General features: G+C 43.3%; 2 protein-coding genes across 12 annotated transcripts in view; one reads left to right on the forward strand and one right to left on the reverse strand.

The window, feature by feature from the left end:
- LYRM1 (LYR motif containing 1) lies at positions 1 to 12,420 on the reverse strand. 8 transcript variants are annotated; one of them, XR_012662478.1, is made up of 6 exons: positions 11,700 to 11,782; positions 9,607 to 9,798; positions 4,616 to 4,774; positions 3,808 to 3,900; positions 1,883 to 2,158; positions 1 to 1,036 (listed from the first exon to the last, which is right to left on the reverse strand). XR_012662478.1 is itself a non-coding variant. In XM_075105114.1 (5 exons), the coding sequence occupies exons 3-5, from the start codon at positions 4,772 to 4,774 to the stop codon at positions 2,042 to 2,044; spliced, it is 369 nt and encodes a 122-aa protein (XP_074961215.1). In that variant the 5' UTR covers positions 9,607 to 9,798; positions 11,700 to 11,782; the 3' UTR covers positions 1 to 2,041. The 8 variants fall into 8 exon arrangements, 4 of the variants coding, with proteins under 4 accessions (XP_074961215.1, XP_074961214.1, XP_074961218.1 ...); XR_012662477.1 differs by lacking the exons at positions 9,607 to 9,798; positions 11,700 to 11,782 and adding an exon at positions 12,286 to 12,420 and having other exon boundaries at positions 1,984 to 2,158; XR_012662476.1 differs by lacking the exons at positions 9,607 to 9,798; positions 11,700 to 11,782 and adding an exon at positions 12,286 to 12,420.
- The window catches only part of DCUN1D3 (defective in cullin neddylation 1 domain containing 3), a 20,083-nt gene continuing 19,280 nt past the window's right edge, over positions 12,401 to 13,203 (forward strand). Inside the window, exon 1 of one of the 4 annotated variants that reach the window (XM_075105099.1) lies at positions 12,401 to 12,525. The gene's annotated coding sequence lies outside the window, so the exon portion shown is untranslated. The other 3 variants (XM_075105103.1, XM_075105102.1, XM_075105101.1) reach the window with 3 other exon arrangements.

The following is a 13,203-nucleotide window of genomic DNA, read 5'->3' on the forward strand; positions in this document are numbered from 1 at the left end:
TGCTCATTTACATAGCTGTTTATTCACCTGATGAGTCACAGCATCAGTACCTTCATTAGTCACATGAATTTTAACAATTAAAAAGATTCAAATGATAGTTTAATGACAAAGAATGAGCCTAAGCTTCCATTCAAAACACTTGTCTGCACATTTTGGGTTGGCTCAGTTGATACATCTCTACACTGGTGTATCAGAAAAGACTGTATTTGGACTTCTTTCAGTGAAGGATTAAGCAGTGTGTATAATCATGTTATTTTTTGCTGTCTTTATTCCATCCCCCTTTTCCAAAGCTAAAGGAGTTCTGTTTCGTGTCTTCCAGGCAGCAGTAAATTTGCAAAGCTCCCACTGACAGGCAGAACAACAGCATTTTACATGTTACTTCCCACATGAGGCATTCCCAGGAACTAATTACATGGGAATAGATACCTTTGTGGACTGGAGCCATAAAGGGTAGTGAGAAATTGGGCTAGCCAGTACCTGTCATGCTGACTTGCTCTTCTCATTGTTTCCTTGTACTTTTTCATCCACATGTATTTTTTTCACCCTTACAAGTACATTCTTGGGGGACAAACTGTCATTCTGTTCTGCACATGACCAGTTTTAACTTATTTTTAAGGCAGAAAAGAATAGTTCTTTGCCATTGTCTGTTAGGGCTTGGAGAGGTCAGGATGAGTTGCAGAGTTCAGAAAACGAGATTTCATTGGTTTTGCCCACTTTAATAGGAAATAACATACACGGCATTTTTTAAATTTGCTTTTTTGCCACCATTAACTTCTGGCTGGAATAGGTCACCGCTTATACCTGCTGTCCTCAAGGCAGCTGTGGGCTGTGCGTATGTAGTCTCCCAGTACAGCATGGCTCTTGTCCACAGCTTGGTCTCATTGAGCCTTCTAGCCTGAAGGACAGCAGTCTCCACTAACTTTCCTGAAGAGAATTTGTAACAGCCTAGTAAAGCCAGAGGACTCAAAAGGAGCCAAAACAATTGGTGGCCAGTGAGGGAGAAATTTTTTTCTTTTCACTTCTGTTCTTGAGGCACCTGCAAAACAGAAATACCCCTCAAACTTAAGAGACTGAAGAGATAGTTGTACATACTTTCTTTTAATAAAGTTGGGGTTCCATCCATAATGAAAGAGTTAAAACCTAACACTAAAATAATTGTTGAGAAAGCCAGTGTGCTGATTATGTTGAAAAGCTAACTATGTAAAAATGCAGTGAAGACACCCAGAGCATCTTAAGCTTGCTCCCATAGTGATACCCTGAAGGGAGACTTTTCAGTCAGTCTGTACATGGGAACCTGAGGAACCCAGCACTGAAATGTTTCACTCTGAGTTGTGTAATGGCATTCCAAACTTTGCATTTCACATCCACACCCTCTCCAAAGGAAGGCAATAAAAAAGCTGACATAGAGGCTCTAGGCCACTCCTCTGCAGTTTGCAAAAAGGGAAAAGGAGTGGTAGCATTTCTGCTGCCTCTTTGCTACTGTCCGTTTAGAAACAATACTTCACTGTAAGGCTACTATGAAACTGGAACATTTCTGCACGGACAACAGGCAGAGCAGGGACAGCAGAGGAAGGAGTGCAGCTGCACGATGCAATCACTGTATTCCCACTTGCCCTTGGAAGCCCTGGAGGCACTGTGTCTCCTTGATTCTCCTGGACTTTCTTGATTTTTGCTGACCCTTACACAAGGCACTGCCTTGAATCACAATTGAGCATGTATAATCCTCAAACCACCAGAGAACCCTGCTATAGATTAACAGAGTTTGAAACCCTGCTTAATTTGTCCTGATGTCAAAGTAATCTTTGTATCACACCTCACTCCTTGAAAAGTGTTACTTTTATTGATGAGTCAGTGGTTGAAATGTAATAAACTCTAGACCAACCTTATCCATTATATGCAATGTATCAGTTAGCTTTTTGGCCTCAGGAAATGTGTGAGCAAGTGACCAAAACAGCTTCATTCACAGTTGTGCACGCAAATCACCTGGATTACAGTCCACATCTTAAATGATGTGACCACACATCACAGTTTAAATGATGGGTTATGAAACTTCATCATGGGATTTCAGGTATATTGGCTTTGAAATCTTCCTTAACTTTTCCTGGTTTCGCAACGTGCGGCCTTGTTTATGGGCAAGACCCATAGGAGGCAGATGGATCTGGAAAAGAAAATCCCACAAGTTAGGTGCAAATTGAGAAGCTACAAGAAAAAGAAGGCATATATACAGACTAGGTTTCACTGAATTTTAAATAATTTCTTCACACTTTGGAGAGGGCAACCGTACCGTCTCAAACCAGATTTCTAGGAGGAGCGCTTTCTAAGAAGTGATTAGTGGTGTAACTTTCAGACCCTAAATGCTGTGTTTATTAAAATCCTATATATTTTAAGCTTTAGTGACCTTGTTTTGTAGCTTGATATCAGACTGTAACGATAAAATACTTGTTGAAATAGGACTGCTGACAATGTTCCAGAACAGTAAGACCTAGAAAACCCTAAAAATTTCTGTCTTAAAGCAATGTGTGCTTTATTCATACCTAGCTAACAAGTCACAAAATAACCCGAAACTGTATGTGTTGAAAGACTGCCTTCTTACTGTCATTATTATATACACTATATTAAAATGCACAATCAATGTCATTGACTCCGCAATCAGAAGAAGCAATGGGTGACACCCTCTTCCTTTGATTGTCAAAGTCTTTATATTTCATAAGATTGTTAGTGGGAGTCATGCAGCTGTATCCCCCCTCCAAGTGATTGAAAAAGTAGGTGTTAGCAGTCAGATGTTATTGTTGCTGAGGCTGTCATCCTGTAAAATAGCTGTTTAGGTGCAAATAGTAGTAAAAGCAAACTAAAGCAGCAACAGAGCTTTTTAGAATGTGAAAAATAATGATCATCCAATTTGTGTGAGAGAGCTGATCTAGGTCTAATCCTTTGGGATTTTGAAGCCACTGCAGACCGTACACTTTAATTCCATTTCTAGGAGCACTGCTTGCCAGATGTGCGTTGTTATTCTATATACTGGAGAAATAGAAAAAGCTATATGTGAAACAGATGCTAACAGTGCCCATATTCTAGGCAAGCATCTGATAGTGATACAGTTTAATTTTGACCATGACTGCCTCGATAAGGAAACTACAGATGTGAAAATGTAAACTAATCAACAGGAATAGAGAGGAAGTCTCTATGGGAGGCAGCATAAAGTACTACAGACTAAAGTGACTGGGCAGTGAGGAACTATACGGAATGGTGCAATAGAAGACACTGCTGCAACTTCCAGCATTTTGGTAATCTCGGACACGTTTTTGGACACATGGGAAAAGAAGCAGCAGCATAGGTAGGTGTTTTATAAGACCTGATTTATGACCAGGAGAACAGTTACCAGTAATGTAGGCTATGAAAATTATTGTGTCTATGGCAGATGTAATTAAGTATTTCTATTCTCTCATTCTCTTTTATTATGTAGAAGGATTAAAAGATCTGATTCTGTTACCATCTTTTTCTACATAGTATGATTCCTTGGTCCATCAAGACTGCCTAAATATTCACAGGCCTTGGGAGTTTAGCTCGTGCAACTCCATTTAGGCTTTGACTCCCTATTTTGAGAAGAAATTAGCCAATTTACAGTGAAATAAGATGGAGAACATTTCCATATACATTTGGCTTGTCTGGCTCTAATTTAGCATAGCATTTAAATACCAGCTTATCTAAAAATGCAGTGTGGTGACAGTGATGTGAACTTATGTTTTTGTTGTCCAGTGAGAGGTAAGTGGGTTTAGCTGAAGACTTTGTGATTAGATTTATACTCACAGGTCTCGGGTAGGGGATGTTATAGTGAAGTCCAATTTCTATTCTTGCATCACATTCTTCTATACACTGTTTAATCAGCTTTGGATCTGTTACCTAAGATCATACAAACAAATGTTTTGTACAAGTACAGCAATTATTAGTTGGAAGTTCAAGTGTAAATGATGCACAGCCACATGATGTTCTTTAGCTTTTTTTGGCAATCCCAAGGATACAATGATTGTATTTTTCACATCCATAAAAGGTAACATTAGTATTTGCCTTGACTCAACTGTTCTGGGCTTGATGGCGCTGGATATTAAGGCCCAGAGGCTGTCACAACTGAGGCTACAGAAGGAGGTTTTTACCCAAACATGGTATTTTCTCTGTAAAAAGACAATACACATGTAAACTACTAATGCATCCATGAAAAAAACACAGTCACCCATTCATTGCTCTGCAAGGTAGCTAGAAGAGAAAGGGAAGAGACTCCTTAGTCTACATTGTGTTACCATCCTGTCCAGAAACTCCCTTTGAAGTCAGAAATGTGGTGTAATTTGTGACTTAAATTCATCTTTTGATTTTGCATTACCTCAATTTAGTCCCAGACCTTTTAGACTTCTACAGTAGTTAAAGAAGAGCTGAAATGGTTTGAGTTTTCTTATTACTATTTCAGGGTTGAAATTTAAACTCTAAGCCAAATACACCAGCATTTAAGGTGAATTAAATTTTGGGAAATCAACTCTTATATCTTAGCATCTAATCACTTAGACAGAGCAAAGAGCAGAGGAGAATAATTCAAAAATTAAAAAGTGTAAGGACACCCACTTACGTTTTTGTTTTTTCGGAATAATGTTTTGGCTTCATTTTTAATGTACTCTTTCTCTTTAATAGTTTCTTCTATCTGTCCTGATGCCGACTGCCATTTTTTGGCTATTCGGAATATCTTGCGGTAAAGGCCAAGAACTTCTTGTCGAGTAACTGGTGTCATCTAAAAAAAACCCACAAAACCCCAAACATGCATAAGCATTTGAGTTGCCAAAAGGCCAGCAAGCAGTACAGTTTTTCACACAGTTGAATTAGTTTAAAAATATTTCCACCATCTAAAGCTATGCTGAGCTGTATGAAAAGAACTGCAATAGCTGTAAAGAATAATTAGCTGTTGAAAGCTGAAGACCCAGTCCAGCAAAGTATTTAAACTGATACTTAAATCTGTCTCCATTCAAACTTGCTCAAAGTCAAGCGCTTGCCTTAGTGCTTTGCTGAATCACAAGCCTGGTACAAGAATGCCTGGGCTGTGTTTCACTGCTGTTTTGCAACAGACATTGGGCAAGTCACCGAAACTTTGAGCGTACCCCTTCCTGTGAAATTGTCACACCAATGCCGACCCTATCTTTGCAAAGCATCTTGAAACTCACGAATAAAATACGTGATAAAACCACCACGATATTGCTGAAAACCAGTATAGGCTTCAGAGGCTGAGCAGCTTATTTGTGATGCCATAACAATAGGTAGTAATGATTCAGCTGGAGTTTGATGTGATGAAAAGGTGATGAAAGCTATTTTATCTAAGCACTGCAGGACAGGCAGACTAAGTTGGGATTTAGGAAAGTCCTGAATGTCTTGATTTCCAGAGAGCTGTGTACCTGCTGAGCCTGCTGAATCAGCCTCCAGGTGTGATAAGAATCTTTGTCAGAAATCAAGAATGAAATCCTGTTCTTATTCTATATAAATTAGTATTTTATCATGCAAGTGGTGCCACTATTTCATCCCAGACCACAACTATCCCCAAGACAAATCCACTGCTGGAGTAACAGGACTTCTGGCATGGATTAGATTCACAGAAACAATGACTTCTGCTTTGGGGACACCACAACTGTTAAAGATACCTTACTGTCCAAAAGGAAGCTGCAGCAGCACTGCAAATATATGGATATGCAAATATGAGTATGTATATGGATGTAAGGAGGAACAACTGTCAGGGACAGGACGTTATCTGACTGTCTCGGGACCATTTGTCAACCTGGAGCTCTCGTTACTGTGGCTGAATCTACCCTGAAATCAGACCTGTGTGCTGGGAATAGCTCCTTCGGAGGACAGTTTGGAGCAGGGTAATTCAGGCAGCCTGAACTGCCCTCTGGAGGGAGCACTCTCTGCCTCGGTGGTAGAGGAAAAGCTGCTTCCTAATGCATGCACCCCAACTACTGCGGAAAGTTTGGCAACGTGGCTGTCACTCATCCCCTTGCAGTCTGCGGCAATTCCTAGTATTGTGGGTAGCAGAAGAGGGTTTTGCACCAAAGTCTTCTCAGGCTGTACAGTTCTCCAGTGGCTGCCTCCACCACAGCAGCTGACCTCCACTAATGTTTCAGTACAGTCCTCCTGTGGCTTCAGACAGTAACACCTCACCAAAGTCGGAATCACAGGCACTAACCTGAAGACAGGATTTGGCTCATAGTTCTTTTTGCTAAAAAATCCCAAACTATTAAATCCTAGCCTTTTTTTGTCTTAACTGTTGCTACGATCTAAAGACTTTTTGTTGTCTCATGGACTTTGTTAGGGACCTTAAGAAGTACATACATAACTTTTTCTCGGATTCTTACCAGAGAACATTTTTATTTGTATTTTAAAACATTTAACCAATCATGTATTTTCCCCCGATACAAAAATGATTCTTCCTACCACAACACCAGCAGAAAGTATTTCTAGTAAATGTTTATGGAATTTCTAGGAAACAAATACGCACAAATAGCTAGGAAGTCCCAGCTATCAAACACTTTGGAATAAATGCTCCACTTTATCCACTCTAGAGCTCCATTTCAGGCAATAAAATTAGCCATACATGAAGCTATGCGTTTACGTGTATCTGAAAAATCATTGCTTCCTTCTGGCAAGTGCATATTTTGTACAGAAAAGAAACAGTTCAATTACAAGGGCTGACCTAGCACAAGCTGAGCCCCCAATCACCCAGAGCCCCTCCAGGCCTCAGCCCTCTGCTTTTATTTGAAGGTATCACCTCTGGTGGAGCTGGTAATATTCTTTGTTCCCTGCCGACAGCTAATAAAAGGTAGTACTGCACTAGAAACTTTCGGCTTAGGTTTTCATGTAATCCATAAAGAAAATAAGAGGAAAAGGATTGGGAAAAATGTTTAAAATACAAGTTTAAATTCTGATCGACACATCAGACAATTTCCAAGGCCGCAATCTGAGACAGTGCATGCCCTTTGCTCAGAGCTGTAACCACACCCATCGCTTTTGGATTTTAAACATACCAAGAATCTGTTTATAACGATTTTGTTTAAAAGTTTAGAACCAACAATTTTTTTCCCCACTAGTTGCTTCCACTCCCCCACCTAGAACTTATTTTATCTTTCTTTAATTTCTCAGTGTTGGAACTGATACAGAACTGTGTAGCCCCTCATCTAGGCATGGGCAGCGCTTCTCCATTATTGCTGTCTTCCCACATGTGCCAGATGATGTAAAGGACATTAAGCACCTTTTCAAGCAACCAGCTGCTGCTGTTTTATTTTATTTTTTTAATACATACTTGTATACAATTTCCTAATCCATGGGTTTTTATTATAAAAAAGACTAGTTTGGACTGAAACTAATTGAGAATAGAATCCACTATAATGTCAAAAGGAAAGAAAATTTTGTGGTTACATGTAAACTTGTGATAAGCTTTTTCAAGAAGAGGGTACATTAACGGCAAGAGGGATGGGATACAATAAGGAGCGGTCACGGCATATTTATGTAAAAGTCAGGCCAGGCTCATTTAGTCATTTAGTCAAAAATTTCCAAAATTACAGACCTGCTCATAAACCATTTCTACAAAGATATGTAAATGAAGGTGTGAGGAGCCCTTCACGGGTAGAGGACCCCTGCCTATCACAGGAAAGGATGAGCGCAAATAGGACAAAATTCAAAGCCTGGGTCAGATTCTGATCTGAGTGCGAGCATAAACAGGGAATAATTCCACTGAGAGCAAAATTACTTCCAACTTAAAATGTTGTAAATTAGATCAGAATTTTTTCTTTAGTATAAACAGGGCCCACACCGTCAGAAACGTAAGTGATGGTACAAGTCATGTATCAGGTGTAATTTCGTCAAGTGACACTACTTGTATGAGTTTTGTGGGTGTGCAAAATGATTCTGAGTGGGACAGAAAGGAAGATAAGGGAGGCTTTTATGTCCTTGTAGTTACTCATCTTGCAACTTACATCTTTGGCATTTAAATCATAATTATATTTCACATCTCTGGAATGCTAAGTGGATGTTACACCACTTTCCCACTAACACTCATCTTGTGGTAGTCACACCCATTGTTTAACTTCTACCACCCTTCATTTCATTGCAGAACACAGCCCACAGAGGTTAACCACAGGCGTTTTTGTCAAAAAGTACAGGGCTATTGTATTAGCTGAGCAAATTTCAGGTGTTTACTGCAACAAAACAAACCGGGAGAGGTCAAATGCAGGTCTGTACACACCAACATATCAATGGGAAAAGTGGTAGGTTGCAGGCTGGTTTTGAGCTGATTGTTAGAATTAAGCCTTTGGAGGGAAGCCAAGCATTGCCTTCCAAATAAGCATTTGCTGGATGCTGTGGCAGAGTTCTGACAATGCAGGGTTGTATCATTCTTTTGATCTACATGCAAACCCCTGTTATCAACATGCAGATCAAGCACATGAAAAATCCCATTGTATCCAAATTTGCAAAGGAGGCTTGAGCAATCAGTGACTTACTGCATGATGAAGATGCAAACTTTTTTCATTGTTAATTAAAACAAATAATGCTTTAGACTATAAAATGTAATAAGTTTTTCTTTCAGGAAACAAATACACATTCCTTTGGATTTTTAGGTGGTTGCCCCAAAAGTTCAATAATCTGAATAATCAGTGAAACACCAGTCGCCTTTTGCTATTGGCAGGTTTGTTTAGAATTTAAATTAAAAGTTTATGTAAAAATAAGGAAAGGAATCTGTCAACTGCGCTGTAAAGCGACCCCAGTGGCACACTGTCAAAACAAAGTTAGGACAGAAGGGAAGCTGCATGGAGACTGACTGCTTATATATGAGCAGCTGAATTACAGCTGCTTCCCAGCAAGGGATGCTTGGCTAAGAATGCGCATCCAGCACTCTCCTCCTATCTGCACAGCTTCTTTGCTGAAGTTTTAAGTCTATTTTATTTCATCCTTTCTTTTCAATTCAAGCATTAGCTACTCACTTTAAACATCAAATCTGCCAGCATCGAGTACAGAGAGGATTTTAAGAAACAAAGGGTGAAAGTAATAGCCCATGGGGAAAAAAAAAAAGGGTATTTTAAAAAAATAGATCTCTTCTTTTACATCCCAGCTAACTAGGGCATGCATTAGTAACACACACTTGGTACTGATGCTGGAACCATATTGGCTCAGGGGAGGAGACGGTGGGGAACAGAACTCTGCATGAAATAATTTGAAAAAGCAGCTTTGAACTTCTCAGAAATAAAATGTTTTATTTAGGAGCAACACAACTTCAATTTGACAGCTGGTTTGCTACTGGCAATGAGTCCTAAAGATACAATGACAAACTGCTGGGCTGATTGCCTTCTGAATCAAGCTATGATTACATTTCTGTTATGGAAATAACTGACAATTCAAAAGCATAGTGTATCAACATTATAGTATGGAACATCACCAGCTACAGCCTGTATGACAATCTATATGCCATATTTTCAAATGCACTCTTTGGCTAGTATTTATTTAGAGAGATGCAAAAAACTGCATATCTGGCTTTTAAAAATTTTTTTAAAGAACTAAATTATACCACTTTAGCTAAAGAGTTACCTGCAGTCTTTCTCCTGCTGCTAATGCAACAGATAATCAATCATTCCTTTCACAGCTATCCACAGCAACTAGAGGTCAGTAATCCGTATTCATCTTTCATGCAAGTCTGCCAAAATGAGTCTGCGGTTCTTAAGGCAGCAATGAATTTGGTCTGTCATTTCCTTGAGGGCCAACAACTGAAACAATGAGTTCCTGTGGCACAGGGAAAAGAGAAGGGGTCACAGATTCCTGTGATAGCTGGGCAGGTCACATGCCTTCCAGTGATACTAAATTTCAAAATCCAATGTCCACAAAAGTAATTTTCTTTTACTCAAATCAATGACTTAGTAGCCTGTGACAACTAGTACTCTGCAAACATCGACCACGTGCAGCTGCAGCATGTGCCTAGCAAAGTAAAAACTCCATTTGATTTTCATTCTTGAACATTCATACTCTTTCTTAAAGATTCAGCCAAAACCATCATAGCAAAACTTCAATCACAGCTAAAATATTCCATCTCCACATGGTGAAAAACAACGCAAAATGAAAGATCATATTCTTCCATGATGGTGTTACATCCTCATTTCTACCAGTGACACAACCCTGTAAATTTCAAGACGTCCATTAAGGATTAATTTGCCTCCAAGTATTTCTCACTGTTTCCATCTACAAGCTGCAATCATAAATCTATGCAGATTTGGTGAAAAAGAACTAAGTTACTGAATCAAGTTATTCAGTAACAATATCTAAAAGCAAGATGACTTTCACATGGGTTTAGGTTTTGTCATGCCAGTATCTTTCTGCTGGCAAAATTAAGTGATCTGAAACACCGACTGACACCTTTGAACCAGCCTCTGTAAGTCTTTTTACTTGCACTGATCATCAGCTGGGATAAGAACTCTGCCATTCTATTCATGCCTCGGATTTCTGACTGAACTTGGATCTCTTAAGCTTTCTCTTACATATGAAGCGGTCTTTTGATGAGAAAAAAGGAAACTGCATGCAAAGAGAATATAATTAAATAGTAAAAGCAAGGACTTGGATTTTATCACTGGTTTTCCTATGTAATTTCAAGTAAGTGAAATTGCAGAAAATTAAGATTCTACAACAATCTCTTCATTTGAATAAATGAAAGTGGAAACCCTTAACTAGGCCCTTTTGATCACAGAGTTTCCATTTTCTTAGTCTGAGGTGGTCAAGGCACTACCTGGTTTTAGGAGGACATAGACACTCTTGCTCTGGGAGTGCCTCCTGTGCTGTAGTAGTAGCCTCCAGAAGAACAGAAATGCTGACTTAAGACTCTGGAAAGGGGGAGGGGAACCAAAAAATTGCTTTCCATATTACTTAGCTTTCTCCTGAAAAGCACGCAGTGTCCAGGTAAACTCTAATGCAGCATGAACTTGTCTCTAGTCTTGTGCAACCCTGTCGCTCATGCTTTCATACATTTAGAATCATTTCCTCCTCCTTCGTGTTTAGTTCTCTATTAGTTATAAGCAGAGAAAGAGGTGTTAATGCACTGCAACAAATTTAGCCGAGAAAATGAAGTCTCAGCTATCCTTGGATGGCCTTGCTTATATAATATAGAAGCATACAGAAACGTAGCACATTGACACAAAACCCAGTATGGATTTATGCACCTTATTCATATCTTGGCTCTGAGTCAAATGCAACTGAATGCATGAACAGAAGTATTTCCCAGCATTGGAACTGCTCCCAGACTTGAGAATGGGTGTCAATATTAACGCCAGCAGAGAAACAATCATCCTTTCCCCCTTTCTTACTTTGTTCTGTGGGTCATTTAGTAATACTTGTTTCATGAACCTTCTGCTTCAGTTTCCAAACGCTTTGATCCCAGGACATTGATAGATATGATTTTCAGTCACTATTTGAGAGCCATAGCCGGGTATACAGCAAAAAAAATTGTTTTCTGGAAATCAAGTGTGTGAATCCCATTCCAGTTTGGGAGTTTTGGAACAAAGCCCCACATGGTATTTGCACTAGATTCCCCTGAATGGTGTGTGTACCAGCCTTTGGGGCCTCCTGCCTCACAGACCACAAGGGCAGAGGGACACAAGGTCAGGGGAAGCACCACTCTGTCCCTCCCAGAGCCTTACCCTGGTTTCTGTGAGGAGAGGACCCTCAGGCCCGGTGCTGACGGGGCGGAAGGACACCTCCCTGACACGAGCTCCAGGTCAGCAGCAACTGCAGGCCCAGGTGAGAGGTTGAGGACTTGTTACGCACAGGACCTTCCCCACACCACCTGGGAGCTGCGCCACCCCACAGCCATTCCCGCAGCCACCGGTGTCATGGGCAGAGGGACTGGCTGAGCAGCCATGCTCCTCGCTCTGCGGGTCAGGCCGACGCTGGCAAAAGCCACGGCCAGGCAGCACAGGGCGGGCAGTGACACTGCGGTGACAGAGGGACGGCCGTGGCACTCGGCAACCCCGCGCAGCCTCTGCACCACACAGGGCTGTTACCAACGCTAAGATGGCGCTGGCCGCCCCCCCGCCATTGCCTGGAGCCGCCCGGCCGCCGGGGGGCGCTGCTAGCGCGGGCGCCCTTCTGCCCCCCGGCGGCCGGGACGGCACTGCCCCCGCAGCCAGGCGGAACCAACGAGTGAAGCGGAGGACCTCCAGCCTCTCCCCTCCTCTCCGACCTCCCCGCACGTGGGCTTGCCCGCCGTCCCGCCCCTCGCTTTACCTTCGGGAAGCAGCGCGCCGAGGCCACGCTCCCCGTCTGCATGCGGTGGTTGGGCCCTGCTAGGCCTCGTCTCCCAGCTTCGGTGGGTGAGGGAGGCCGCCAGCTGCTGCCCTTCTTGCCCTCACCGTGCGTGCGGCGTCGGGTATGCCGCCGTACGTCAGGGCGCGGCGCCGCCAGCTGACTGCTCACCCCCGGAAGTGATGCAGGGAGGGGGAGGCAGTCTCGCAGGGAGCCGCGGAGGTGAGTGAATTGGACCATGTCTCTTCCCGTCCGCGCCGGGCTGCGGGCGGGGGGCGGCGGCGGCGGGAGCGGCGCGGGGCTCGGCTGGGCTCGGCTAGGCTGGGCTTGGCTGAGCTCGGCCCGGCCCGGCCGGCAGCCTCGGCGGTGGCGGGGGCCGTCGCTCTGCCCCTCAGCCCCGCCAGGGCCGGTTGAGCGCCGGGGGCCCCGCGCCGCCGCCCCCTCAAGACGGGCCCCCTCGAGCCGCCGCCACAGCCACCCGGCCGCCAGGGCTGGCAGCCGCCGGGACGGCCCGCCGGTACCGGTGTGTGCGGCCGGAGCCTCCCCCGGCGCGGCGCGGTCCTGTCCGGGGCGCTCCGCCGGTGGGTGTTTGCTGCCTCCGGCTTCGGCTGGGCGCAGGCCGGCGCGGCCGAGGCGCAGCGCTGGATGCCGCCGAGCCGAGCCGCCCCTGCCCGCCGCGAACTCGGGTGCCCCAAGACACGGTGCTGGCTCGCTTCGGCGGGGGGTGTTATTTTCTTGTTTTCCTGCGCTGGTGTCTGCCATCTGCAGGTTCCTAAAGCGTTTCCCTGACGAGCCACCTCTCTGCGTGCTGCCCCGCATCCCCTCCCGGGCCGAGGAGATCAGCTGCTTTGTTCAAACACTCTTCGTGCCCAGCCTTTACACGTGTAATGCTAGAAGGTG

Source organism: Phalacrocorax aristotelis, chromosome 10 (assembly GCF_949628215.1).
Source record: "Phalacrocorax aristotelis chromosome 10, bGulAri2.1, whole genome shotgun sequence".
In the NCBI taxonomy this organism is placed as follows: Eukaryota; Metazoa; Chordata; class Aves; order Suliformes; family Phalacrocoracidae; genus Phalacrocorax; species Phalacrocorax aristotelis.

Excerpts from the sequence above, each read along its gene's own strand:
- LYRM1 (XM_075105113.1), bottom strand. The coding sequence starts at position 12,327 with ATGCAGACGGGGAGCGTGGCCTCGGCGCGCTGCTTCCCGAAG. Across the intron at positions 3,901-4,615 it reads TATTCCGAAAAAACAAAAAC|GTAACAGATCCAAAGCTGAT; the intron begins GTAAGTGGGTGT and ends GTATGATCTTAG. Across the intron at positions 2,159-3,807 it reads ACATCCCCTACCCGAGACCT|ATCCATCTGCCTCCTATGGG; the intron begins GTGAGTATAAAT and ends TTTCTTTTCCAG.